The sequence below is a fragment of the Opisthocomus hoazin genome, chromosome 7, assembly GCF_030867145.1.
Source record: "Opisthocomus hoazin isolate bOpiHoa1 chromosome 7, bOpiHoa1.hap1, whole genome shotgun sequence".
NCBI lineage: Eukaryota > Metazoa > Chordata > Aves > Opisthocomiformes > Opisthocomidae > Opisthocomus > Opisthocomus hoazin.
In genome coordinates, this window is record NC_134420.1 from 32423425 (window position 1) to 32450963 (window position 27539).

At 40.6% G+C, this 27539-nt stretch overlaps 1 protein-coding gene across 5 annotated transcripts; it reads right to left on the reverse strand.

The window, feature by feature from the left end:
- Positions 1–442: 442 nt before the first annotated feature.
- On the reverse strand, positions 443–27091 carry PLA2G4F (phospholipase A2 group IVF). Of its 5 annotated transcripts, none has more exons than XM_009933091.2 (20): positions 26761–26997; positions 22610–22682; positions 20397–20533; positions 18915–19043; positions 17547–17587; positions 16842–16884; positions 15641–15707; positions 15169–15338; positions 12142–12255; positions 11615–11652; positions 10544–10679; positions 9669–9805; positions 8321–8543; positions 7613–7727; positions 6333–6470; positions 5738–5845; positions 4623–4817; positions 4124–4290; positions 3367–3553; positions 443–2041 (listed from the first exon to the last, which is right to left on the reverse strand). In XM_009933091.2, exons 1-20 carry the CDS (start codon positions 26869–26871, stop codon positions 1815–1817), a joined length of 2556 nt encoding a protein of 851 aa, XP_009931393.1. In that variant the 5' UTR covers positions 26872–26997; the 3' UTR covers positions 443–1814. The 5 variants fall into 5 exon arrangements, with proteins under 5 accessions (XP_009931393.1, XP_075283716.1, XP_075283717.1 ...); XM_075427601.1 differs by having other exon boundaries at positions 20397–20479; positions 26761–26996; XM_075427602.1 differs by lacking the exon at positions 18915–19043 and having other exon boundaries at positions 444–2041; positions 26761–26994.
- Positions 27092–27539: the final 448 nt, after the last annotated feature.

A 27539-nucleotide genomic window follows, 5' to 3' on the forward strand; every position in this document is an offset into this window, starting at 1 on the left:
AAACAAACATCCAAAGGCATGGTGGCAGGCTGAAAGGCAACCGAGACAAGAATACTTTAAAAACTTACATAGAAAAATATACAAAAGTCACTCTTCAAATATGACAGATGTCCAAATCCTACCAAGCAGGTAGTTGTGCAGCACCAATAATAAAGAAAAATGGTAACATTAAGTTGCTGTTTCTCTTATTTCAGCTTGAGTAAATAAGTGCTCAGGACATAAAGGATCCATCATCCAAGATATCAAGAAAGTTTAATCACCCAGATGAAATCACTATTTGAAATTAAAAAAATCAGCTTTGAGCCATGCTTCCTCAAAGAGAAGTCTCATAATGAAGAGATTACTTTCTATTGCTGTGCAGCACCAGTCCAAGATGGACTTGGTAAGTCACTTTCCCACTGTCAGGTATCCTGCTGGAATAAAAGAAATCATGCAATACAGTACTACATTGACTTTTTTGCTTACTTTTTATTGGAATAAGGAAAAATATATCAAGACAAATGTTCATTAGAAAAATTGTGAAAAGCACATTAGCAAAACTAATATTTATTAAGAGAAACACATTAAAAAAATCAAGAATCATACCCATTTATAAGCCTTTACATCATCTCAGAGAAGACAAATTTCTTATCTCCAGTTTTCAAACACAGAATCAGTACATTCAGCGCAATCTAAAAGCCACAAAAGTAGACTGTGTGTGTTTGCTGTCCTAACATATAAGATGTTTTCCAACTGCATAATTCAGTACTTTCTCTGAGCTTTCTGCAAAGTGAGGTGAACTCCATCCCACAGCACAGCAGCATCTGACATTATTTTATCAATTCACATTTATAAGGTATGCCTATCTTGAATATTGATGTTTCTAAAATATATAGACGCACACAGAAATTCCTTGAACAAAGGTCTCACTGAATTGCAAGTCCAAGTGTAAGGAAAAAATACCTAATTCAGACTCTTCAAAGGAGCCTTCCTTCCTCTTACACAGGAAGAGAAAGATGATATTTACAGCATTTTTAAAGTTTCATCAGATCGTCATGATCAAAGTGTAGGAAGAAACACCACAATCCCGTGATGTGTCTTTAATTGTTAAATATTAAAAAACGGAACTATTATTTCCTAAAAACAAACGGTTACCAAAGTAAGGTACTCCATATTGAATTTCTGGGAGACTAAAAGCCATTATAATCCTTGAGAAGGGTAGGAAGGAAGTATCACAGAGATCTCTGAAACCATGAATGGCAGTAATGTAAAGCAGGTAATGACTGTATGGTCTTGAAAGTACATGGGCATCAGCCAGTAGCAAGTTGAAAACAAAAGGACACATTTCCTCTCTCGCTGCACAGGCACAACTTGTGGACTTCCATGCCTGATGATGTAAATTGTAGAAGTTCATAGAGGGAGGTTCAAAAAGCAAGAAATACAAAGATATAGAACAAATCAATGTTTCTTCGAACACCTCTGCACCTTTGACAAAAACAGGTGCTTAAGTCGGTGGAGTTTGGAAGATTATTCTCCAGATGCTTGAACTGTTTGAACAGATCTCCCTAGTCATCTGGTATCGGCCACTGTAAGATGAGATACTGGGCTAGATAAATCCCTACTCTTCCCCACACAAGAAAGCAACATCCATGTTGTACTGTACATCCCTCACATTTTCATAAGAGCATCTGTTACTTAGAATGAATTTTCCGTGTCACATGTGCTACTCCCTTCCCAAGACAACAGCTTCCAGCTCCTGATTTTCAGTATTCTGTCTTGAACGACATGGCTTTCGTACACTGCAGTCTGTCTGTATCTTCAGCTACAGAAGATGCTCATGTATTGGACACATTGACTTTCTTCAACTTTCTCCTCTGCAGAGCCAAGTTCAGGCTTTTGAAGAGAGTGTCCTTGCTGTTTAGCACATTGTAGCGATTCACTTCCACTAACCTGCTGAAATCATACGGCTCAAAGGTGAAATTTAGTGTACGGTAAGGTGAATCTTTTGACTCAATGACAAAGTCACCAAAGGATTTCTCTTCTTCTGATTCACGTTTAACTCCTGCAGCAAGTTTAAAAAAAAAAAAAAAACACAACACCAAACAACAAAACCACACACAACCACCCAGCTGTGGGAGACTCATTTTAGTTGGATTCTGCGAGGAGGTTATCACAGATAACTCTGTTGAACCTTAACTTTTTCCCAAAAGCTCCTTCTCACAGATTTCAGCTCCTTCAGGATCCAAAATGCTTGGAATCTGAAGCTAAAGTAGTATTACCCTTTCTACTTCCATTAGACTCCAAAATACAGAACTAAAATACATTTTCATTGTAATAAATTGTTTAGTGCTTCCATGATTATCATGCTCAAAATAGGAAATACAAAGCTCAATTCTTCATGGAAGTGCTGTTCTACAGTAAAATAAAAGACACTAACACGCCAAGTTCAACTGACCTTAGGTGGTTAGTATGTACTCTTCAAAACATGGTAACTCATGCTTTTAACACCCTGCCATTTAAATACCAATCTTGAAAAATGAACTTTGAAGTAATTCGCTAAAATTCTCTTGCTTATTGCTATTATAGAAATAGTAGTCTTGAGCCCCATTCAAGCCCAACACTGTGAAATTCTTCATTGTTGATACAGAAACACATCCAGTGCCTGGCAATTATTATAGTATTAATACAGACAGCACTAATGCAGTGCCTTACATATCCCTTGCCTGCGTCTGTCCTGCATTCTTTTCTCTGTACTCCAAAGGTTTTCTTCAGGATGCTGTTTCCACCCAGCATGGGAGAAATAGGACACTGAATTTTGTCTGCCTCTTCTTAAAGTTACAGCTCTATATTTCATCCCAGTGCTCTTGCTTTATAAGACTGAGGTGGGCCTTACAGTCTATATTAATCACATTGAATAAAGCAAGAATCACTTATCACTTGACCTTACACTGCAAAAGCATAGGCCACTTAGCACTGAGTTACACAATCTGACATACAGATTGGTCCCCAACACTTTGCTGCTTAGTGATTTGTTCATATCCAATAAACAGATTAACTTATTGTTTAATCTGATTTATAGTGCTTTCCTATATATTCAGAGTAACCTGATTTTGTTAAATCTAATATAAGAAAGAAGCAAAAATACTGCCTCATTTTGATTCTTCCAGCATTTAGATTTTTATCATTTTTAATGGTCAGCCTCTTCTCCCACTCTCCCTTCCAAGAAACTAGTTGAAGCTGATCCCACCTTCAATGAAAGTAACAATTTAATAATTACAGGGTTAGTACCAAGAAGAACGAAAGGAGGGACACCAACCCCACTGAATTTTCGCTGTCAACATACCCAAAGGATTGTAAAAATAGTTATTTAAGATACAGCTCTCTTACCTGGAGCTTTGTATTTCTGGAAGGTGTCATTCACCAATGGGAAATGGAGCACAATTGGAGCCTTTGGATTATTATCATCCACAAACACGTAACACTCTTTTGGCTTCTTTTCATCTTCCTCATTCACTTCGATTTTTGGAAAAGGAATTTCCTGCTCCTTGCAGTATTTCTGAGTCAGCTCTAAAACCTGTTGTCAAAGAACAAAAATAATTTCAGTAGAATACCAGCAACACCTCCAGGATCATCTAACTACAACTCTTGAAGGGACAGACATTTTCAAAAAAAAAAAAAAAAAAAAAGTGACAGAAATCTAACTTCAAATTGGCAGAAACAATTTATCTGGCTGGTGATACAGAAGAATAAGGAAAAGCAGAATTGAAGACTGCTACCAAACATCAACAGTTTGCAGCTGAAACTTTTTACATTTTGTTACTCTAAACATATTCACCTTGACTTTTCTGCACTTTTCCCTTGGAAGTGTACAACTAAGTAACAAGGATCGTATGAGCTAAAGAAGTACTCTTATTTCAGGTAAAAATCTATTTAGACTTCTGAAAAGTTTTGAATCTTACTGCAGTTGTCACTTTCCATCTCCTCATGACATTCACAGTAAAAAGCATAGTACAATAGAGGTAAAGATTTATTTTAATGCACCCTTTTGTTAGTGTTTGTATTCAGCATCAACTGATCTGCTGCCATTGTGAACATGATTCTGTGCTTTCATCTTCATGCAATAATAGTCAGCTACATCTCTCACCTCAAATGGAGCTTCCCAGGAAAAATTAAATGACAAGATAACATCCACATCCCTCTCTGGCTGAAGTACCAAAGGAAAGGGAGAGTTGATAGAAAAGCCACCATCCACTAAATACAAGCTCTCTTCCATAGGGGTCAGCTGGTTGGGAAATGCATCCAGATGAGTGCCTGGAAGACACTCCAAGTAACACAAGTAACTATAACGATTCATTACACACCTCTCAGTACAGGCAACACACAAAGCTTATGCTGGGGCTATAAGAAGAAAAAAAGGACATTCCAACATGCATGTTCATCTGAGACTGACCTGTGAAGTCTGATGATGAGCTTGCCTTCTACGGCAGAACATATATAGATCACTTTTTTTGCTGCAGTGTAAGAAGGAGCAAATTCCCTGACTTCACTGGAACAAAGTCAAGCTCACTTATGTTCTGTAACATCGACTGTTACAGAATATTAACACACTATTTTATATCCCAGATATATACAGACTCATTTACCTCTCCAAGCCACAAATTTCTTGATATTAACATAATCTTTATGAAGATACAATCCCTGCATGAAGTTGAAGGTTTCTCCACATGTGACCCGGGACTTGAAGAAATCCTGAAAAATTTGTAACAAGGGGCCCCCAGGTATAACCAAGCGAGTCTTCAGTCGTGTTGGATCTCGGAAATGGAATCTTCGGCAGTCATCTGCAGAAGCCACAGAAGGATGCAGAACACACAGAAAACACTTATCCGGCTCCAACATTTCAATCAGACTTTTTTCTACAATGTTTAACCAGTTGACCTAAGGCTGAATATGTCCTCTAATAAAAAAGTATTGTAGTTAAATTTAAACGAGCTACATATTCTATAGCTGGGTAGTTTACCTGCAGTGTTTAAAGGGAATAACACTACACATAAATCATTGTCCATATTCATTTCAAACCCACACAAAGAAGCCCTTGTTACCAAGTGACAACCACTTCTGTCTCATAAGACAGCAACAGTCATCCACACACAGCAGCATTTATAGTTACAACAACAAAAGCTTGGGGAGAAAAAACAAGGATTGCAAAAGCTGAGAAGAAAAAAAATCTGTCTCCACTACTTATGATAAGGTTCTAACTACGCACCTGAGCAACTCTCAGCCTTTAATACAGTTCCTTTTCACTGCTAGGGAGGCATTGTACAAATGGAGAACAATGCACACATGCACACAACCAGCTTATCCAAGATTAGAAAAACCAGGCCAAGGAGGTAACTGAAGACCTATTTTCCACCTCCTGCTTAGCAGTCCAGCTTCTGTTTCTTCCTTCTCTCATGATTAAGACCCCTGCACTGCAATATGTGTTTAAGATAGCTCCCAGAACTAGCCCAAATTTATAGTCAGTCAGATACAAAATTTTAAAAAAAAAGAAGAGAAAGTGTACTGAAAAACTATGATTACTCTCTTCACTATGTGTGATGGAAGGGAACAACACACAGTACAATAGAGATCTGTCCAAATCCATCCTTTATGCTAATCTTGAAAACTACACACATCACATTTTTGAGTCATATTATTTGTATGATTATTCCAAAATCAGGAATCTTTTGAAAAATCTTACTATTTTAATGTATGTTCTTACCTACAACTTTGATAACATCTTTGAAAGAATCTAGAAAGCCCAGTCCTTTACCAACCACCTTCAGGCAGATATCATCCAAGCTTGCGGCAAAGGCACTACCCCACATTCCTGCAGGAGAAATGTGGAAGAATTTAATACTCAAAAGGCTTTTCACAGTGTAACCAAAAGGTCTATAATTCAGCTGCCATTTGTCATGGGAGAGGGCTGTCACTTGCCCCCTACTATTCTAACAGGTGATGCTTGAGTTTAAACCTTTCAGTTAATCATGTGACAAGTTCTGATGTAATAATATAATGCAGAAACTTCTCCAAGAGAAAAGCTCTTCTATCAGCAAGGGCAAGATAGAAAGACAATGGGAAGACCTAAAGCAGAAGTTTTTAACCAGCAGCTCATAATAGCGTCTTCTTGCAGAATCAGGACTTCAGACTGTAATACTATGAACCTACACCCAAGCCTCTGGAGAAAGATTTGACATCTTTCCCTTCTTCAAATTCTTTAGGAAGGGACAAAAAGGCATGGGTTTAAGTTAATGAATTCAAAAAGCAGCATAGCTCCTCTCCTTCTCCCCATTTTATTCATTACTGTAAGATCATACCTTGTAGAAAACAAATCCTAGGCTCTGGACGTTTCTGGATGAGCCGTCCCATGAAGAACTCACTGTCAAAGTCCTCTGTTCGGACAAAAGCTCCATATTTGCGAAATCCAACTTCATAGGGAGTGAATTCGCACCATTCTAAGAACAAGCCAACAGGATATTTACTCTTCTCAAAGTAAACATAGGTGAAAATATTAATTTGATTTCGGTTTGGACAAGAAGGGAGTCTCCCTCCACTTCTTTCACAATCACTATGAATTTCCCTGCCACTCTCCTCTGTGAGCCTCTATCTTACATATGATCATTAAAAACTCTTGTACGGGCTTTCATTGACTAAAGACAACCTACTTTCTTCCTGGATTTTCAGGGGGGAGAGAAAAACCCCATCTTGTTCCACCTTGACTTTGTTACTGCAGAAATAAACCTGCCTATTTTACTTCCACTTTAAACCATTCTGATGGCTCCCATCACACATAGAAGCTACTTCATCTTTCTCAGCCTTTCTCCACAGTACTTGCCATCTTTTCGGAACTATTACAGTACTGACTTGAAAACTCCATTGACCTACTGTGTCAGACTTCATTGTCTGCTTGTCAAAGTGTCCCCTCCTGCTTGAAAGCCTTCCACAAATATTTATAAAATCAAATTCATTGTCATACACACACACTCCTCCAGAACAAAACAAACAAAAGGGTCCCATAGTGGCACACCGATGGACACTAGCATTTGTGTTCCTGTCTCACCATATCTATCCTCACCTGTTGCATTATATTTAAAGTTTCAAGTGACCTGGAATAGGACTGGTCTTCATTTTTTTAGTGTAACTATATAATCAGCAATAACCCAGATTGCTAAATACTACAGTTTTGATGATGCATGCTACAAGGTTGCAAATCCATCATTTTACATGAATCCTACACAACCTGATTATCTGAGACTATAAAAGAAAGTAGGTCACCTAATTACCAACGACTTCAATTCTCCAATTCAGACACAGGCTCGTGTATTATCAGAATCTTCCCCCTCAGCTCCTGAAAACTTCAGGTAGTTTCTAGCAAAACATGCAGAGTGGCCAACAGAGTTGAATCTCTTTTCGCTCACATAGCCATTTGCAATCAGGATGATAACACTCTGCCAGTCAGCATCCTATTGCCTCTTGCACTACCACCTGCTGCTTGAGCCATGTTTCCTATTGTCAGCTACTCACTACCCAAGGAACTGGATGGGTGAAAGGAACTTATGGATTTTAACAAGCAAAAATAAATTTGCCATGTTCATACCTGCAAAGTCATCACTGCTAATATTGGGTCTCACGTTGACAGCTGCATAGATAGGATAGGGGTTCTGGGCCCATTTCACTGCTTCTTGCTGATCAGACAGCTTTGATGGATCTTCCTAGTCACAAGCAAGGAAGGAGAAGTACACTTTAGTCTGCTAAGTTCTGTACCCATAACTTCGATAATCTGAAGCTGTTGCTTAGCATTTCTGACTAACAATACTACTAATTCAATGTCCCTTTTCCTCCCTCTGTTCATGCACATGGTCAGATTTTGCCAGAATATTTCTGTAGTTGCATATTTAGAATGTCTGGTGTTCTTAATAAACTATTTACCCCTCTGTTTTCCAATTTCAATTAGCACAGCAAATATTGCACAGTAACACCATTTTGCAAAACTAACATCACTCTTTCAGGCTTAACCTGCCCAGTACAAAAGCTATTAATTTAATAACAGTCCTTCCAAATAAACACTATGTTTTTCTATCACACTGATCTATATGACTTCAAAGTTCTTTACTAAAGAAGGGTGCTGGGAAACCCAGGGCAGAAAGAGATGAGAACTCCCTACGTTTATTCCACAACACCATCTGTTCCAGAACCGCTCACAACAGGGGACAGTAATTGGTTTCTTGACACACTATACGTGGATGGGCAGAGCTCCCATCTGGAAGACAAACAGCAGTACATATCCAAATGCGAACTCTTTTACCTTCTGCTGTAGGAAATACTCCACAATAAGGCCCCACAAATCTGTAAAGGAAACTTTCCGTCCACTAATCTCCATTGCATTCAGCTCCTGGAAATAGTATTTCAGTCGTTCTGGGGAAAATGCCCCTGCTTTACTGCTGGACACAGTACCCTGAACTCTTCTGATTGCATCTTGAAGGTCTTTGTGCGACCAGTCAGGGTCTTGATACAACGTCGATAAACACCTGAAAATGCTTATATTAGTGTCATCAGTAATAATGACCCTCGTGTAAACAATAATTTTAGCTAATTATAGAGCTGCAGCACTGAACTAATAGCTTGAGAAATCTAGCTAAAAGATAAAACATCATGAAGAGACCATAATAATGGATCTCTGAACTCTAAAATGCACTGAAAACCCTGAGACCTACAGGACAACTTCATCTTGATTGTTAACCTACGTTTCAAGGATGTTCCAAGCATCGTACACTAGCACACGTGAACTAGTTCATAAATATGAATTAACTCCAGGCCATAACAACCCTGAGAGACTGGCTGACAGCAAGGGTGCTACTGCATACAGCAATAGAGGCCATAGCCTTCGTCAGAACACAAGTCTGATTAAACGAGAAACTAGTTTGGACTATTGGCTATCCACATGAACAGATGGTTACATTTGTTTGAAAGGCTGTCTCTGAATCAAAAGGGGCAGGCCAGATCACAAGGTTAGTGGAAGAATGCTAAGTACATAGGAGTTCACCTAATACACAAAGCTCCGGAAGGGAGGATTTTACTGTCAGGTTGCACAACTCCCCAGTGAAAACATTTCACGAAACCAATGTGTACTTATGAGGTACGATATCACCACAGACTTCAATAACTGAGCTATCGAAACATTCTAGCCATATCTAATACTTCAGCACATGGCTCCAGTCCATGAAAGGGCAAGCCGGTGCTATTCCTCTATTCAGCTGCATACTCCATTTTGGAAGGTGGCGGCATAGCAGTCCATGTGGACATGTTCCCAGTGACATGCACCACCTCATTTATCTTCTTGGCAAGAGCAAAGAAATGGGGAAAGTTTTTGAAGTCAGGACTCTGAGGGAACACACAGCAGTTTTATTCACGTAATATGTTCTAATATTCAACCACCAGGTTTGCAAAAGCAGCAGACTATTAAGTTTAGCCAGTAGCTAAAGTGATAATGAACCTCATAATCTTTAGGTTCCCCATCAGAACCCACAAGTGAGAACTGACACAATATTTTACTTCCATTGTCTGTCTACAGCTGGCACAAGTGCAGTTTTGGACTTATTTTGCATCAACACTACCATATTCAACTATGTTTCTGGAATCAACACGTAACTTACCAAGTAGAACCAGAAATCCCACACAGATACATTGTAGTGTCCAAAAGGCCCAGCTGCTGAAGTCCAGCAAGACTGCCATAGAATGATGTCAGTGCTCTCATCCCACCTCCAGATCCCAGTACCGCTATGACTGGAACCTGCAGACAGCAAACTCCGGAGTTACAATCACAGACTTTCGAATTGCCAATAAATTACAGAACTGATCCCATTTAAGTCTCATTCTTATAAAAATAAGAGACAAAAATCGCTATTTCTATTTGCATTTCAAGTAATTTCAGGTTTGATTTCAACTAGAACTCCTTTCTCTGCTTTGTAATTGAAATATATTGTTTACTATAAAACATAGCAGCGTCGTCTTAGGGACAGTCACTTACTGAAATTGTTATGCATATTACCACACATTTCCTTGCATGCCATACAATATACACATAAGAACAAAAAAGGACAATCATTCTTAAAACAGCACCCAAAGAACAGAGAGCAAGGTATCACACTACCTAGATACAAACATGTCCTCAAATGAGCAATTAGGAAGCTGTTCCCATGGCCCAAGCTTCAGTTTAACCATTCTGAAGCAGACTTTCCCATCACAATCCAGAGCTCAAAGCCCAATACACATGAGTTCAACTAAAGAAAGTACACAGATTCTGAAATTTCAATTTTTTGTGTTCCAAAACACACACACCCCCCTCAAAATTTTATAAATACAACAACATTTAAGACTTCAGAACTGAAAATTCACAGGGATTTATCTCATGCCATGGTGAAAGCAAACCATATTATCTGTTGGTTACAGGTAAAGAATCCTACAATAGCTAACTATCAACTAAGCACAAAGAATTTTACTAATCTCACTACAGCACTGTGCTCAATACCTCATCTTTTGGAGGGGATTCTTTTAAGTGAAGAGTCTTCCTCAATGCCTCAGAAACTATTTTCTTCCTTTTGTCCAAAAATTCTCTCTCTTCTTTACAGAGGTCAAAACCCAGACGTATATCAAGATCCCAAGTGCTGAAACATAAATCAAGACAAAAAACTGCAAAATTTTGGAGGATTTGTATTTACCAGGAAAAAGCAATTTCTGTGAACACACAATCTAGCTGCTGATTTGAATCACTGGATCAAACTCTTAAGTGAAGTTTTATTGTGTATCTATACACCAACTTGTAACAACAGCTTTTGGAATTAAAAATGAAATTTCTCCCCAGTTGCATTTCTCCCTTAATGTCTAAATACAAAGCTTGTGCCAAACAGTATTCCAATTAAGGTTCAGAAATTTCACCAAGCAAGAAAGATTCTCAGTAGGTAAATAAGATTGTATGAGGAGCAATTAAAATCACTGTATTGACCTGGATGGAGAAATGAGAAGAGCGACCTTAAAACAGAAGTTTCTGAACTTAAGAGGCAGAAGGGGAAAACTGAATACCGATAAACTTGCTATGACTTTGTAAAAGGGGAGCAGGATCATCAGTTAATGACTTCTACACCCAATGACCCAATCAACTTACTAGCCAACTGCTCAGGTTTGTGTGATAATCTCCCCTTCTCATTCTTTTCTTGCACCATTCCTCTATTTTATAGTTCAAGCTCTTCACACACTGAGATGCCCTTTCCTATTTGTCAGTACAGCAATGCACATATTCCGGGAACTATCTGTACCCAACAAAGCTGCTTAATGTTCACACCATCAGCTATTTTACATTTAAATATTAGGAACACAAAATTTGTTCAGAATTCAGCAGGACTGACAACAAGCCAATAGATAGTATCTGCAAAGTGAAGAGCCTCCAGAAGAAAAATAACTGAAGTTTTTTTTTTTAATCTATCCCAAGTGATCAATGGAGACAACAGACCTCCCCAGAACAGTGGGGAGAGTCACTCAGCGCCATCACTACAAGAATAAAGGCCTTTCCTGATTTTTAGAGGTCTTTGAGGTTTCCACTCACCTCTCTTCAGTTTTCAAACTCATATCCAAACTCTGTCCCTGTGAAAAGAGAGAATGCATCTTGCAATTGATAGCAACTACACAGGTGGAACTACTAACTTAGAGGTTGACATCAATGGGGTCACTAGATACCAACTAGAACAGCACTCTTGCCCATAAAACTACATCTCTGGAACACCTTTCCCTTGCACATATTTCAGACATTTAAAAAAAAGAATTACTCAGAACAGGGTGAAAAAAATTATTTCTTCTCCAAGATTCTTGCTTTTCTCCTCCTCTGATACTTTTCTTTCACACCCTAGCAGATTTTTTGCTTTGGAAAGTGATGAACTTTATATTTATTTTGCAAGACCCAACTATGAAAACATTTTTAGAATTGCACTGAGTAATCTCAGTATTTCATTCCAGGTCTCCAAAAAAACAGCACTCCTAACAATCATGTGCAGCTTAACTTTCCAAGTGCCTATAGGCAATGGGGGAAAAGGTTATGCCAAGCATGTTAAAACAAGTGCAAAATGTTGATGTTACCTCTCCCAGAGAAACAATTCTATCAACTTTTTGTCCAACAGGAAGGGAATTAACTGGTACAGTCCCCAATCCCAGAACTGTAGTATGCTTTTCCATATCAGGGTTCATACCATCCTAATAAAAAACAGAATGTCATTTGAGCTCTCCAGAAAAAAGTTAAAGATACCACTTTCACATGTCAAAACATAATGATCTCAAGGATTGTTTGCTAGCTAAATCTTTCCCAAAAGATTTAGTCTTTCCAAGATCATCCTGCTCTCTGCTTAACAGATCTTTGCTGGGACTATTTCTGTCAGCCAAACACCTGTGCTTTCTTTTTTTTAATATATATATATATATATAGTTGTTTGCCACAAGCAAAAAGCTTCATCTCAAAACATAAAATATGCCCCCAAAATAGTTGTTTCCTGACATGCACCAGAAAGCTCACAAGCAAACTTGCATTCTGTCTTCAAAGCAGGATACCAACAAGGCAACAGCATTAGACATACAGAAAAATACCACAAAATAGGAAATAAGGTAAAAGCCATAGGGACAAATACGAGCATGTCATTAAAAAACATAACTACCGCTTACAAGCAAAGCGAATTAAAGTTTGCAAGGAAATCTTTGAGTTTTCTCCCATGTTGTACTAGCAAGTAGCAAGCTCTCTTAATCATAGAATCACAGAATGGTTTGGGTTGGAAGGGACCTTAAAGATCACCTAGTTCCAACCCCTCTACCATGAGCAGGGACACCTTCCAGTAGACCAGGTTGCTCAAAGCCCCATCCAACCTGGTCTTGAACACTGCCAGGGAGGAGCCATCCACAGCTTCTCTGGGCAACCTGTGCCAGTGCCTCACCACCCTCACAGTGAAGAATTTCTTCCTTCTATCTAATCTAAATCTACACTCTTTCAGTTTAAAGCCATTACCCCTTATCCTCTCGCTATATGCCCTTGTAAAAAGTCCTTCTGCAGCTTTCTTGTAGGCCCCCTCAGGTACTGGAAGGCTGCTGTAAGGCCTCCGTGCAGCCTTCTCTTCTCCAGGCTGAATGGCCTGAACTCTCTCAGCCTTTCCTCATAGGAGAGGTGTTCCAGCCCTCTGACTGTTTTGCTGGCCTTCCTCTGGACCCGCTCCAACAGGCACATGTCTGTCCTGTGCTGAGGGCTCCAGAGCTGGACACAGGACTCCAGGTGGGGTCTCAGCAGAGGAGAGTAGAGGGGCAGAATCCACTCCCTCGACCTGCTGGCCACGCTGCTTTTGATGCAGCCCAGGACACGGTTGGCCTTCTGGGCTGCAAGCGCACAGTGCCAGGTCATGTTGAGCTTCTCGTCAACCAACAGCCCCAAGTCCTTCTCCTCAGGGCTGCTCTCAATCCATTTTCTGCCCAGCCTGTATTTGTGTTTGGGATTGCCCCGACCCATGTACAGAACACCTCACACTTGGCCTTGTTGAACTTCATGAGATTCTCACGGGCCCACCTCTCAAGCCTGTCAAAACAAAGCTGTGTGCAGATTCCTAAATTTAAGAGGTATATTAAAACGCACCGCATATCACAGGGCCACACTCACACCTACACAGCGTACCAGGTGGGCTGGAGCCTTTACACTCACCACAGGCCTCAACCCTTGGGAGGAGACACCACCTTAAATAAACAACAGGTTGTCACCCTTCTTATAAGAACTGAAGACAGACAAGGAACTACCCATAGATTTCACAGATGTCTTCTGACCAAAACCAGCTGTCCCGAGTCAAATGTCCCTCTAAGCCCACCGTCCTTCTCCTAACAGTGGCAAACAACATGCATTTAGGTACAAGGCAAGCAACGTTACTACGTTCCTGGCACTGTCCTACCTCTGATAAGAGAGGAACGGTCAAGGCTGGATAGCTTTGTGCTCTATGCCAGCTCTTGAAGTAGTATGTTCTGCTAGCTAACGGAGGGCTGAGCTTTACCACCTGGGCCCATCTCCACAATTGACTTACACTGTGTTTTTGCTTGCCTGGCTCCGAGTTTTTGACTACTTAAGTCCAGGTCTCTCTCTTCTGCTCACGGTTGCTGCCCAACCAACCCCATTGCAAAGCTATTTTTCCTTATTTCTTTTTGTGCTCCCTTCTCCACAGCTGCCTCTAGAGTAGTCAAGATCACCATCTGCACTCATGCTGCCCAACTGCTTGTGGGGACAAATAACATCAGAGAGTAAATAGTTTCCTTGCTCTCATTTTTGGTGTCTGGCCACACTGGGAGCAGTCATCATACTGAGTATTCAGACACTCCTATGGGTTACACACACTGCATGGGTACCTGTATAAACTGTGAAGTGACAGACAAAGCTAAATCAACCTTTGCAAGTGGCACCTGCTTTCCAAGCTTTGAAGAGAAAAAACTTGCTATAGAGTATCTCAACAGCTGAAAGTAAAGAAGTCTTCTTCATGTAGCAAGCATGTGCAGATTCAGGATTTTTTAATCCCCAAATTTGAACAGATTTTAAAGCGTTGGGGACTGTGTAATTTTAAGACAAATTCACCTCCTTACCCAGTGTCAGAGATACAATGAAAAATCTGAATTCTCATTCAACTTTTAAAACAAAAAAGAAATAGTAGTGCATATAAAGCAATGATAAACTTCTCTCTCTGCCCATAAATTCCTAATACATAACCAGAAAAATAATGCATCCATTCAAGACAGCCTTCTAGCCTAGAAAATTCTGATCTAAGCAGTTAGAACATTACAGAATTAGGTTTGAGCAAAAAAGTATATCTGGAAGTGATGAGTAACCTTCGTAATAGATGGTCCCTAGCACCCCATCCATAGGGGACTTCATAAGAAACTTGCTTCCAATGCCAGCTTTGACATCCACACATACCTGAATAATCCACACAAAAAAAACATCCCTAAATATCTGAAGAAGTCCCCGGCCTTCTTAGGATCAAATTAAAGCCATTAGATTTATGTTTAAGGACATTTCCATGGACAAAGGCACTGGTTTCAGAGTAGCTTTATTCAAAAGTGGTTGTAGACTTCGTAGCAGTCGGCACAGATGCTTACCTGTAGGACAGATATGGTTTGCTCCAGCTCCACTTGCAGTTCTGGACACAATTCTTTATCCACATGAAAGACAAATGAGGTTTCATAATCTTTCTCATTGTCTGGTCTCCAAGGAATACACAACTGCTTTTGATACGCGCCTGGAACAGACAGCTTGACCTCACAACTCCCTGTGCATTAGAATAAGAAGTTTACACCACAGGAGCAATCATTCAAATAAATGTCGAAAATCAGATACTTGTTAAGTGTAGCTGAGACTATCAAAACGCAAGCAAAAACTCTTGTGTGGTACCCAGTGGAAGTGACCCAATATTATTCAGTATTAAAAATAAAAGCAAAATTTACTTAAAGTCAATTTTATAGTCAGCAAATAAAAATGCACTGCATAGACAAACAATCAAGTCTCTCCTCTCTCCCAAGGAATAAACATGGCAAAAAAGAGATCTGACTTAAACTCTGCACGCAGTCCTACCTTGCTGTTTCTCTTTTGTTTTTTCTTCTTTGTTGACAGTGCCTTGCAGAGACAAGCAAGGATGAACCTATGAAAAGAAGAAACCAGCTCTGGTTACGAGATACTGGTTCAATTCTTTGCTGAAGCTTAATCTACCTGCTATAGTAGGTGTAGGTTTACAGCTCCAAGCTGTCAAAAAACACTAAGGACTATTTTTGTCTTTCAAATCAAGAGCAAGTTTTGCTTCAGTAGGATGGGATTATCTGCTCATTTCAAAATCAGAACCACCCCTCCTATTCCAGTTACTTTTTTTTTTTGCCATCAGTACTGCAGAATTACAAGTTCTCAACACCTGGGGTGTTGGTTTACATATGCATTAAAAAAAGGTAAGCACCTGTTCAGAACCTGTTCAGATCCAAGCAAGCACTTCATAAATTCTGCCATGACTTTCTGTCCTGGATTGCCCATGTCCTCATGAAATCTAGTCTCTCACACCATATAATCATCAGCTTCCCTTCTAGAACAGCAGATGAGATACTTAATTGTGCATGATTGATCTAAAAGATAAGAAACTACTCCACTGCTTGAATCTAAGCCTGATTTCCTAAGAGAAATAGGAACACAAAAGACTATCTCCTGTGAAATAGTTTGCACAACTGTGCTGTTAAATGTCACCGATTTTTCCTGAAAAAAATATTAAAACTCTACATTTCAATAACAACAAACTCTTTCCCATCCTTTTCTCCTAATTTATAAACATGACTCCAGTCCCTTTCCTTTGAGCAAGAAAAGAGGTGGTAACACCTGTATTTTTAATGTATAATGCACCAATTTTCTTAGACTGATCGCCCCTGGAAAACAGACAAATCCCTCAAGATGAAGCCTCCCACTCAGACTCAAGAGGTATCACCTACTTACCAATAGGACTGAAAGACGGTTAGAAGTAACAGGTGTTAGTGTAAGAAGGGGGACTATACCTGGCCAGCATCGAGGCTGGAAAACTCAGTACAATCTGCAAGATCACTAGCCTCCTATAGACATTTTTTAAAAATTGAGGAAGCTTTTTAAACCAGTAAATTAAAAAAGAGGGGCAGATGCTGTAGAGAACAGGAGCTATTTGGATGCAGAAGTTGAATTCTCAACAATTCTTGTCCTCTCGCTACAAAAACCTACCTTCAGGAGTAAATCCCAACATATATGTAATTGACTTCCATGTACTCACCACAAGAACTCCATTAGTCAATACCTCTGCAGGGGCATCTGAGCTATGAAAGCAAGAGATTTAATGCAAATGAGTTTTGTTTTTAATTTGCTTCATCCTACTTTACAAACTAACTGCCTGGAAAAGAGGCAGGAGAGAAAGTTTCTCACTGTTAGAGATCTGTGCCAACTAGACTGACACCAAGTATATTTCCCTTTACAGAACAATGGGGGTAAAAACACAGAAGAAAATTCCTCTGCAACTATATGCATGTGCCAGAAGATCTCCCCATCTCAGACATTTCAATGACCTGGAGAAAAGCTCAGCTTAGATAGACTATTAGATTAAATATTCAATGGTTTATATTGGAAGGTTAACTGTGAAAGCTTTCCACTCTTAAGTGACTCATCCACAGAAAGTTCAATTACAGAATCACAGAATCACACAGAATGGTAGGGGTTGGAAGGGACCTCTGTGGGTCATCCATTACTTCGCAGTGCTGCCATTCCCATGAAGTCCAGCAAAGTTTTATTTCTTTTTTGCCACCCTAAAAATTTTGGTGACTGGAGCTTTTAGCATATTTGTGATCAACCATTGGTGAATAAACCTGAACACCAGAGAACTCTAAAGCCTTTTTATCGGCAAGACTGTCCCTGGATAGAAAAAGCAACTATGATGAAAAATCTGCAGAGCACAAGTTCATTCAGCTTTTCAGGTAAGACTCACCACTTCTCCAAGTAAAACTCTACATCCAGCTCTTCATTAGCCTTTGAAAATAAAAGGTGGACACAGGTGACCCTTGACCCTGAAGATAGTTATGAGAAGTTTTTCCAAGAGATAAAGCTTTCTTCTTGTTACAAACTATAGTAACTATTCTTGTTGCTTTTACAAAAGCTCCAATTAAATTTTGGAAGGTTTAAGTAATGCCTTTTGTTGTTGTCCTTTAAACATTCCTCTCTTCCTGGGCATATCCTATATGACCACACACATCTATGTTTGAGGAGACAAGTACACGCAAGTGAGAGCGGGGCCTCAGATCCATTATTCTGCTAATGAGAAAAAAAGCCCTCCCTCTTCTGGCTCAAGTACCACTGCAGCACCATCTCTGCAAATGCCTTCTACATGAGGCTTTCATGCTTCCTCCCATTTATTCTTTCAGCAGTTTGCACTCTGAGATCATTGCTGCCTGTTTTAAACAGACTTTGATCCAGCAATCTTTCTCCTTGCCATAGCATACAGTAAATGCTTGATACCAGACCTAACGCAGCTTTTAAAATAACCAAATAGAAACCAATTTAGGTACTTCTCTCTACTGAAGTTGAAGCTTCCAGTTCCACAATTACTGATCAAGATTACTTAAGCATTCAGCAAACAGAACAGAGTTAGTGGGAACCAGGGAGTTACTAAGCCTCTTTCCGTGATCACAAATCATTTAGAGTGCCTGTGACACTGACAAACAACTGCCTGCTAACCACATACCAGTTAGTCTGCTTCTGACCACACCAACGGCACTGAAGCCCAATTTCTCGAAGAAACAAATTATTAGCTACCTTTTAATCCAGACCTGTTGTAGCAATGCATTTGAAGCAGAGGTTAAATGTAACTGAACATAACCCAGGGAAAATAAGCTTTTCTTAGGCTTTTGACTTATTAAATATAGAGGTAACCTTTGCAGCAATAAACTTATTCACTGCAAACTGATGATGATCAACTAAGTAAGAGCCTGCAGTCCCCAAAATGACTGCTGACTGCAAAAGCCTTTCATTTTAAGCCTGGTTTATGCCCTTCTAGTCTCCTGAAAAATCAATTTCCTTCAAAGGTGTTTTAACATCTTTTGAAAGACAGCAGTCATCCCAAGTTTAACTTAGCTGGGCATCCCACAGACTGGGGAACACACACACACACGAAAATCCCTAGGGATTTGAGAGACATCTCAGATGTCAGTAAAACCATACATGTTGTCGTCACAGGCTGATGCATTTTCCCCTTCTGACTTCTACAACACAGGCAGATAAACCAACATGTACTGCTGGATTTCTGTAACAATAAACTGCAGCTTTTCACAGTTGACCTGGGCCAAAGCCAGGGACTAACCTCAGGGTTCAACCTGAAAGTCCGCAGCAGGGGCTGACCTGGCTTCATGCCCCCTACGTCGAAGACAATAGACGTAAGCTCATCACTGACAAGGACATCCTTATCATAGAGCGTCAATTCCAGAATGTTCTAAAACCAAGCAGAAATAAACAGCTTCAGATGAAGAGACAGAAACACTTCCACAAACCTGAGTAGCTGCATACAATAGACACTCCATGGTTTAATCAATACCCTTCTTCCCACTGATGAAGAGAATTCACTATTTCCAGCAGGACTTGCATCATAGTTAAGCAAAAAAGCTCCTAGTTGACAGTGTTTAGCTAAAAGATTTTCTGAGCTTCCCAACTAGAGAGGACCTAGCTGAATGCACGTGGCCGTACTCTCCAGCTTCAGGCACAGATTCACCTGAGAAACCAACAGCAATTTCCACTCTTTCAGCATGATTCAGCCCAGGATGTTACAGGGACCTATCACTTCCTGCTCAGCACTGTCTCAGAGCATGTAAGTCCAGCAGAAGCTAATTGAAATAGTCACAGTGAGCACATACAGCACCCAAAAAATGGCCTTGCGGCAACAAGTTTTCAAGGGGACAAGACTGAACTTACTGCTGTGAGGCTATGCCAGCATAATTCTAACCAGACTGAGGCCTTGTGTGTCTGCAGGGGAAGAAAAAGCTTACATACGCTAAAGCTTAGTTTGCAATTTTCTTACCGTTTAAGTCAATTATCATTCCAGCTTTATCACCAACCATTATGGAAAGGTACTCCAGTCAGGGGGATAGCTTCTTGTTAATAAGCACCTTATTACAAAGCCTAGGATGTTATTCAAAGCAATAGTGCCATACTAAAACTAATCTTCTGAAGTACCGTTTCTTTCTCTCTACCATTAGTGTCTACTTTGAGAATGAATGCTGACAATCTGAAGACTTTGTTCAACAGTGTCAGGGCTGCTCAGACAGCAGACAGAAGTACTATCTCTAAGAGTCTGAATTTTGCTTTTCTCAATCATATGAACTAATTGCAAAACTTGACTGAATTAACTAAATACCAAAGTGATTTGAAATTTAGTTCCCGTTACCCTCACTCAGCCACTTGGCTGTGCAAGGCAAGTGGAGCTACAAGAAGGCAACAGCTACTCTGTCAAAGTAGAAGCAACCCTCAAACAGAAACTTGCTTTATCTAGGAATTTCCTTGTACTCTACCAGGTAGTGCTATAACTTCCTTTTCCCGAGTTGCATCACAACGACATTTACGGAAAATTCTAGCTGCGATTTACATGAGAGTGCAGTTACAAAATGCTGTGGCTATCCCTGGATATGCATAGTTCAGCTTTTTGTACCACTGAAGAAGACTGACAGCTTACAAGCAACACGGGTTTTGAGGGTAATGAAGTTCAGATCCCTAGGTTCTGAATGAAGTATCAAAAGTAAGCCAGTGCACAAATGCAGGCAGCCCAACCAGCTCCACAAAGTGTACTCCTTACCTTGACAGCACTATGGATTCGATACTGGAAAGTTTCATTCCATTCTGGGTTATCAGAGTTGTCAATAACCTGGGTTCGAGAAACTATGGGAGATGCAGTGGGCAGCTTTAGTTCCACGTAGCAGTCTGCTTTGGACACTACAGCAGACAGTGTAGAGACAGACATCAGAACAATTTTAGTCAAACATACTCTTTCCCATGCGCTCCTCATTCTCTAGCTCTCATTGCATCACAGAATCATGCAAATTCAAGTCTGGGCTTGTCAAGCCAAAGCCTTTAATCTTTAAACAGCAGCAAATTGAACACTAGGTATCCATGTTTCTTTTTTTCTGGTTCACCCAAACCACAAAGCCCATCATAAAAGAGACTACTATTCAAAATCAGGAAGATCGACTTTTCAAAAGAGATTACTGCTGATATCTGGCCCGCTGCCTCTTGTACCATCACTGGGCACCACTGAAAGAGTCTGGCTCCATTTTCTTAACTTCCTTCTTTCAGACGCTTGTATACACCAGTAAGATCACCCTGAGCCTTCTCTTCTGCAGGCTAAGCAGTCCCAGATCTCCCAGCCTTTCCTCATATGAGGAGAGATGCTCCTGTCTCTTTACAGTCTTAGTGGCCCTTCACTAGACTCTCTTCAGTAGCTCCAGTATGTCTTCTAGTGGACAGCCCAGAACTAGGCACAGTGCTCCAGATGCAGTCTCACCAGTGCTGAGTAGAGAGGAAGGATTACCTTGCTCACCCTGTTGTCAATGCTCCTCCTAACACAGCCCAGGATACCGGTAGCCTTCCTTGCAACAAGGACACATCGCTGGCTCATATGGTCAGCTTGCTGTCCCACCAGGAGCCCCAGGTCCTCTTCTGCAAAGCTGTCTTCCAGCCTACCAGCCCCCAGCATACACTGGTACACAGGGTTGTTCTTCGCCAGATGCAGGACTTGCACTTCTTTTTGTTGACCTGTCAGCCCACTTTTCCAGCCTGTCGAGGTCCCTCTAGATAGCAGCATGACCCTTTGGTGTACCAGTCACCCCTCCCAGTTCTGTAACAGCAGCAGACTTGCTGAGGATACACTCTGCTCCATCGTCCAGATCATTAATGAAGACACCGAGCAATATGGGACCCAGAATCGACCCCTAGGTTACAACACTACTTACTGGCTTCCAACTAGACTTTGCACCACTGATCACCAACCTCTGAGCTCTTCTATTCATCCAGTTTTCAATCCAATTCCCTGTCTGCTCATCCAGCCCACACTTCATCGGCTTATCTATGAGAATCTTATGTCCTGGGAGTCTGGCCAGGAGCTGAGCTTTCCATTTCCATTCCCTGAAAATAACCAATTGTCTCAGAGTCCATCCTTCTTCCAGTTAAGGTCCCTTTAATAATGCAAGTATGGGAACCATTCTTCACTCCAGTTGACCAGAAAGGCCATAAAAACAACCTCTTTTCATAGTGTGATTCTAGCTCTCAGTCTTTCAGGAGGGTTTTCCATTCCCTGGGACAGTCATTTAGCATTCCAGCAGTTTGATATTGGATGTCAGATATAAACTTAAGGCAGGCAGATTACTTTACTGTATTAAATCGGAAGGAATTATACCTCAAATGAGTTTTAAAGATCCAAATGCCCCAAACAGCCCTGAGAGCTTTACTCAACACAGAAGTGTAAGAGGAAAGGAATACATACCATGCTATAAAAAACAGAAACAGGTAAAAAAGCAGTTTGTCTTTGAATCAGTCAACCACCTACCTCCTTAAAAAGCTTCAATGATGTAAACAAAATAGCAGACACATGAAAGAAAGCACTACTACAACTGAGAAAAATAAACATTTAGAGACTAGAATTGAAGAACGCTACTTTCATGTGCAAGACAACTGTTCAGCAGCAGCAAGGGAGAAATTTGCCATGACCAGAGGGCTGAATCCAGACAAAGAAACAAAAAAACCAGACCACAGTAGGACATACAAAGAAGCATGGAGGTAAAAGGTAATCAGGACTTATCTGATCTTGTTCTGCAAAGTAGCAAGGTTAATTTGCAGCTTGGCTTCCCATCAAGCCTTTAGAATACATATAATGCTTTACAACAGAAGCCTTTGTTCAGACGTAAAGGCAATACACTATGTGTAGGTAAGAAGTTCCTATAACAATGCTACCTGTGTTACAAGTATGCACTGAACAAACCACCTGTTCTTACAATACCTTGACTAAATACTTACACAGATCTGTACCCTTGATGTTTCTGGCTCGGAGGACTTTTACTGTTAGGTTGTAGTAAGGGTGCTTCTCCCACTGAAAAGAGAGGAACAAGCTCATCACGTAACAACTGAAAAATGGATTAGACTGGTCAGCCCCAAATAAACTATTAACGAGTCAATCTGGGAACATACACAGTGCTTTCTGTGTGCTGGAGGAAGACTAAAGAAGTCTAGAAAGAAATTCAATTCTCTTTCAGCACAGAAATGAGTGATGTCTTCGGGTAACCCCTCACGGACTTCAGAAAATAACAACCCCTTATTTAGGGCTTCCTCTAATTATAGATCAATCTTTAATTGCTTAATTAGTTCATTCCTGCTGAAGGATAAACAGATAATGAAGCTGCTCAAATAATTTTAATCATGACTTGGCTAGTTTAAGCGTACTTGTCAAGGGCACATGCATGCTTGAGTAATAGCAGACATGGCAACAATCTTAACAAGCATGGTCTAGACACAGAAAGCATATGATGTTTCCAATGAGGAAAAAAACACTTTCTTGTAGAAACACATACTTCACAGCAGATTGGGCACGAAAAGACAAACCTTAAACTCCTATTCATTCTGGACTGTTAGTGAAATCACTACTCTAGATGTGCATGCCACTTTGCCAGCACAGATCCAAACGCAATCCTTGCTCATGCAAGCTTCTGGGAGGCTATTTTTGGAAAGTAATATTAGTATCTAAATGCCTGGATGTGAAAAGGAAAGAAAAGCCCGACTGAATCCTAGATCATGAAAGAGAAGGGAGGGCAGGGCAGGGCAAAACAAGAGAAAACAGCTTGAGGGAATTTAGTGCAGAGACTGGACAGAAGCAATTGCGTAAGGCTCATGAACAGAATGAGGTTCTTGCCTCATTTCCACCAGTTATGACACAATCCTGGCCAGGTAAGAAACTTACGTATTCTTAAATCCCATTTCAAAACACTTTTCACAAACGGTCAGTACTTCACATTCACCATTTTCTACATGATTGGCTTGAGATCATAGTTTCAGACACGCTAAGTATTCATCTACAATTCAACAGGATCTTTGCTTACAACACAATGCTGCAGAATGCCAAATACTGCACAAAAAACATAGGCCCTACATATCATTAACTAGGATCTCAAGAAATCAATGCACCCGGAACTGTCAAACTCTTCCTGAACATTCCACATCTGATAAATGGAAATGTACGATGTTTGTTAAGGAGTCACACACTTCTGGAGTTTTCCCTATTTCCTATCACTAAGATACTTGCCAGCTTTTGCAAAACAGTGAACACACTAAAACTAAGACACACGTAGTATACCGAACATCTTTATACTAGGTGAGTGTCACTCACCCTGACCAACAAGTGAAGGTTAAAAATGATACGCAGAGTCTAAGTTCTCACACACAGGTGCCAAATTAAATTTTTGCAAGTAAACTCCAAATATACTACTATTACTCTTAAAGTGCTCTTATTTGCAGCATCAACATGTTGCACTTTCTTTTTCTGGGCACAAGACATGCCTTCACACTGAATTTCACCATGAGCTCTACCCTCCAGATTCTAGTATTTCTTCCTTCTTAAACCTTTCCTAATCACCTCCGTTTCATTCAGTCACTGTCACTAGTTCCTCAGTCAAAGCCTGAACTCCTTTCTGCCCTGTCAGGTTGGGGAATGAACTATAGAGAGAAATTCAAGCTTGTATAGGTTATTCTCACTGACTTCCTAAAGGTGCTGCAACTCTTCAGGTTGTTGAGAAACAAAGCTACATGATTACACCCCCACTGCTGTCAAAGCAATCTGCACTCCTGTAGCCTATCATCTGGAATTCAGACACAGACGAAGCACAGAACACCCTGAAGATAGCATACCCATCTTACTACACACCACCTGTCAACATTTAGTTACATGTTTAAAAGAAAGCCCTTTCCAAAGGTCTCTAACAACTGTTGATTTGCACTCAGTCATAACACAGCTGAAGGACACTTTTCCACACCCATGTCATAATTTAAGGGCATATAAAGCAACAGACATTTCACTGTGCACCCAAGCCTGTGCTATCAGTTATGCCAGAACCTTCCCATGTGCCTTTACTACTCATCTTTTAGCCAAGGCACAGCAAGCTCATAACATGTTAGAAGGTGAGCTTGCAGAGTGATGAACCATGAGAGTTATCAGACATGCTCTATCTGAACACATCAGGGAAAAGTCAGGCAAGAAATCTGTATGGTGAATGAACAAAATGACAGTTGTGCCTGCACCAGTGTACAGGACAACATACCAATGTACATGACAGATGCAAGCAACCAATTTCTAGTTTGTAGTTTAATTTTTCAGAATGATCCCTTTTCCAGAGCTCAGGGAAGTGCATCTGAAGCAAAATACCTTGAAATCCTTAACTGAGTGTACAAGACTGAATTCTCAAACACTCAACCCTGCTAACCACTGTCTGTATCTCTTGTCTGAATTGAACATGCTGATGTTGCAGCACGCAACCGCAAAACACGTTATCCCAGCTACAGGACTTCACTCTCATAGTCCAAAACACCCACCTTTATACAGTAAGTGCTGGGACATACTCTACATCTCTCCGTGGATGTGGAGGACTCACAATAAGCATGCCAGTTTCATTACGGAAATGTTGTCAAAAGCAAATAAAAATGTAACTTCTAAGTCATACTCTCTTTTCTGTTCACTGCTACCTGGCAAAATCAGGTAGCTCAGCCAAAGAAATGTCCAATTTACCAGGGGAGCACTTTCCCCCCCATCTTGTTCCTGCTCCCACGTAAACACTGCTGCCCATAATTCCCTTCTTCCTTATTTCAGCCATAGTGGCACAAGTTTGCTTTTAAACCTAAAAGCAAACTCCTGGCTTTCCTAGGCACCTCTTGCATTTTCCCTGCTCCTCCAGAAGTGCGCACCCACAGTTGCAAAATCACACTTCAGACCCAGCCCTAAGAACCACAGTCTTCTGGAGGGCAAGTTTTATAACGAGTCAGGTGATATGAGTAGTGCAAGCAGCTCAGTATAACAATAGCAGCGGCAAACACTGGGCTCCCTCTCGGTTTATGTCGTCTTTAGATGTGTGAAGCTAAGTCTAAACTTTGGAAAGTTAAAGAGATCTGATCATATGGAATTCACCTACCAAGCCAAAAAGGTGATCTGCTGCCCCTCTACTTGCTCAATTGCTATAGTCAATACAAAAACCTCTCCCTACCAGCCTGCAGAAATCACTAAGTAGTGACTAATTGTTTTTATTTATTTATTTCTATAGTGAGCACCTGAGGGGAAACATCACATCCAGTGGTTTACTGGTTAATGGAAATCACGGCAGGCTAACACTGGTCTCTTCTACACTGATTTCCTAAGTACTAAACAACATAAAAAAAAAAAAAAAAAGGTCAGCAAGATAATTTTTAATCTCAGAGCAAGCAGGAGTGCAGAGAGGCATACAGGCAGCAAGCCATCTTGTGACATTTAACGGGCACCTCAATTTTAAGCTGTAGATTTAGGGGGGGGAAGACAGGTGATCAGATGACATATGAGACCTCATACGCAAAGGCTCCTTCGCAAACAGTTTAATGCAATTCAAAATTGAGGTTATTGGCCAGACCGTCTTATACAATGGAAGGATTATAAACCATTTAAAGGACAAACACATTGAAACCACTTTGTCTAACGTGGTTGTGCCGCATTATGAACAAGAGGTGAAGTAATTACTAATCTTTGTCTACTTTAGACTATTAAGCCCTGGGGGATAAGACAGAAAGCAGAAAGGAAGGGAATGGTAATCAAGAATATTTTGCAAGAAAACACATAAGCACCATTCTGTCTCTAGTGATGAGAAGCCCAGTATGCAGAGTTTCCCCCCCAAAAGTACTTGGCATCAGCTTAATTCTTTTCCCCAAAAGCTAAGGAAATAGAGACCTGCTCCGTATTGTCTCATACAGACCCCAAATTCAGTAAAAAAATTTGAATCTACATTAGCATTTCTATCAAAAATTTTCCCCTAATGATAAACTTTCTGATTAATTCCTGCAGAAATGCAGAACTGGTTTTCCACACGTGCAGTAACAGTAAGTCACCGTCAAACGGATCAGGTACAGGATACCATCTCAAAGACAGCACTATGACTTCTTACCCGCCAGTGATACAACCCAGTCTCTTTCCTCTCCTTCCTCTGGAAAAGCACGGCTGCCAGAAAAGGCAGCACTCTGGATGGAAATGGGCCCCTCAGCACCTCACGGAACATGGGAAAAGCAGCCGGTCGTCTCCGCCAAAACCCTGACCGGGAAACGCAGAAAGCAGAGTCCAGGGACAGTTGGCTGTGAAGGGCTGCTTGCTACAGGCTCGGTCTGCAGTTTTGCGCAGGACTGGGCTGCGCTCCAACTTCAAGAAGCGGAGGTGTGGCCCGCGCTTGCCAAACAACCCAGTTCAAACCTCGCTGGCATGTTTTTCAAATACTGGTAAAAGGTTAAGGGCAGCAAAGCAGCACTGAACAGAGAAGCCCTGGGTAGGAGAAAGCACTGCTCCATGATTAAGCCACAACCTCAAAACTCCCAGCCTGGATTTTCTTTCAGAGTTCTGGCAACCTGGTCTAGGACTTTGGCAGTTTCAAACCTTTTCAGAGTTTCAGCACACCCTAAAAGAGTATTTTTAAATAGAAAGAAATTCCCATCCTACAAGCCTGAAGCAAAGCCGAATTTCTCATTGACTGTAGCTGTTCAGAGAAGTTTCAGGGAGCTCGAACTGAGGACACCACGATTCAGTCTGCATTAGGATGCCTTGGAGAATATTAATTCACCACCATACCTAACCTCTCGCTATGTGAGCGGCCTGCACAAGTCCCCCCTTTATTCTCATTTCCATGTAGCAGAGTCTTGATTCTTCCACCAAACTTTTTGAAAAATTGTGCAATAC

Bases quoted from the DNA above. Each gene is read 5' to 3' on its own strand.
- PLA2G4F (XM_009933091.2), bottom strand. From the start codon at position 26,871: ATGTTCCGTGAGGTGCTGAGGGGCCCATTTCCATCCAGAGTGCTGCCT. The intron at 15,339-15,640 runs GTAGGACTGCGT...TCTAATGCACAG, and splicing joins AACAAAAGAGAAACAGCAAG to GGAGTTGTGAGGTCAAGCTG. The intron at 4,291-4,622 runs GTAAATGAGTCT...AGTGTCTTCCAG, and splicing joins GAAATTTGTGGCTTGGAGAG to GCACTCATCTGGATGCATTT.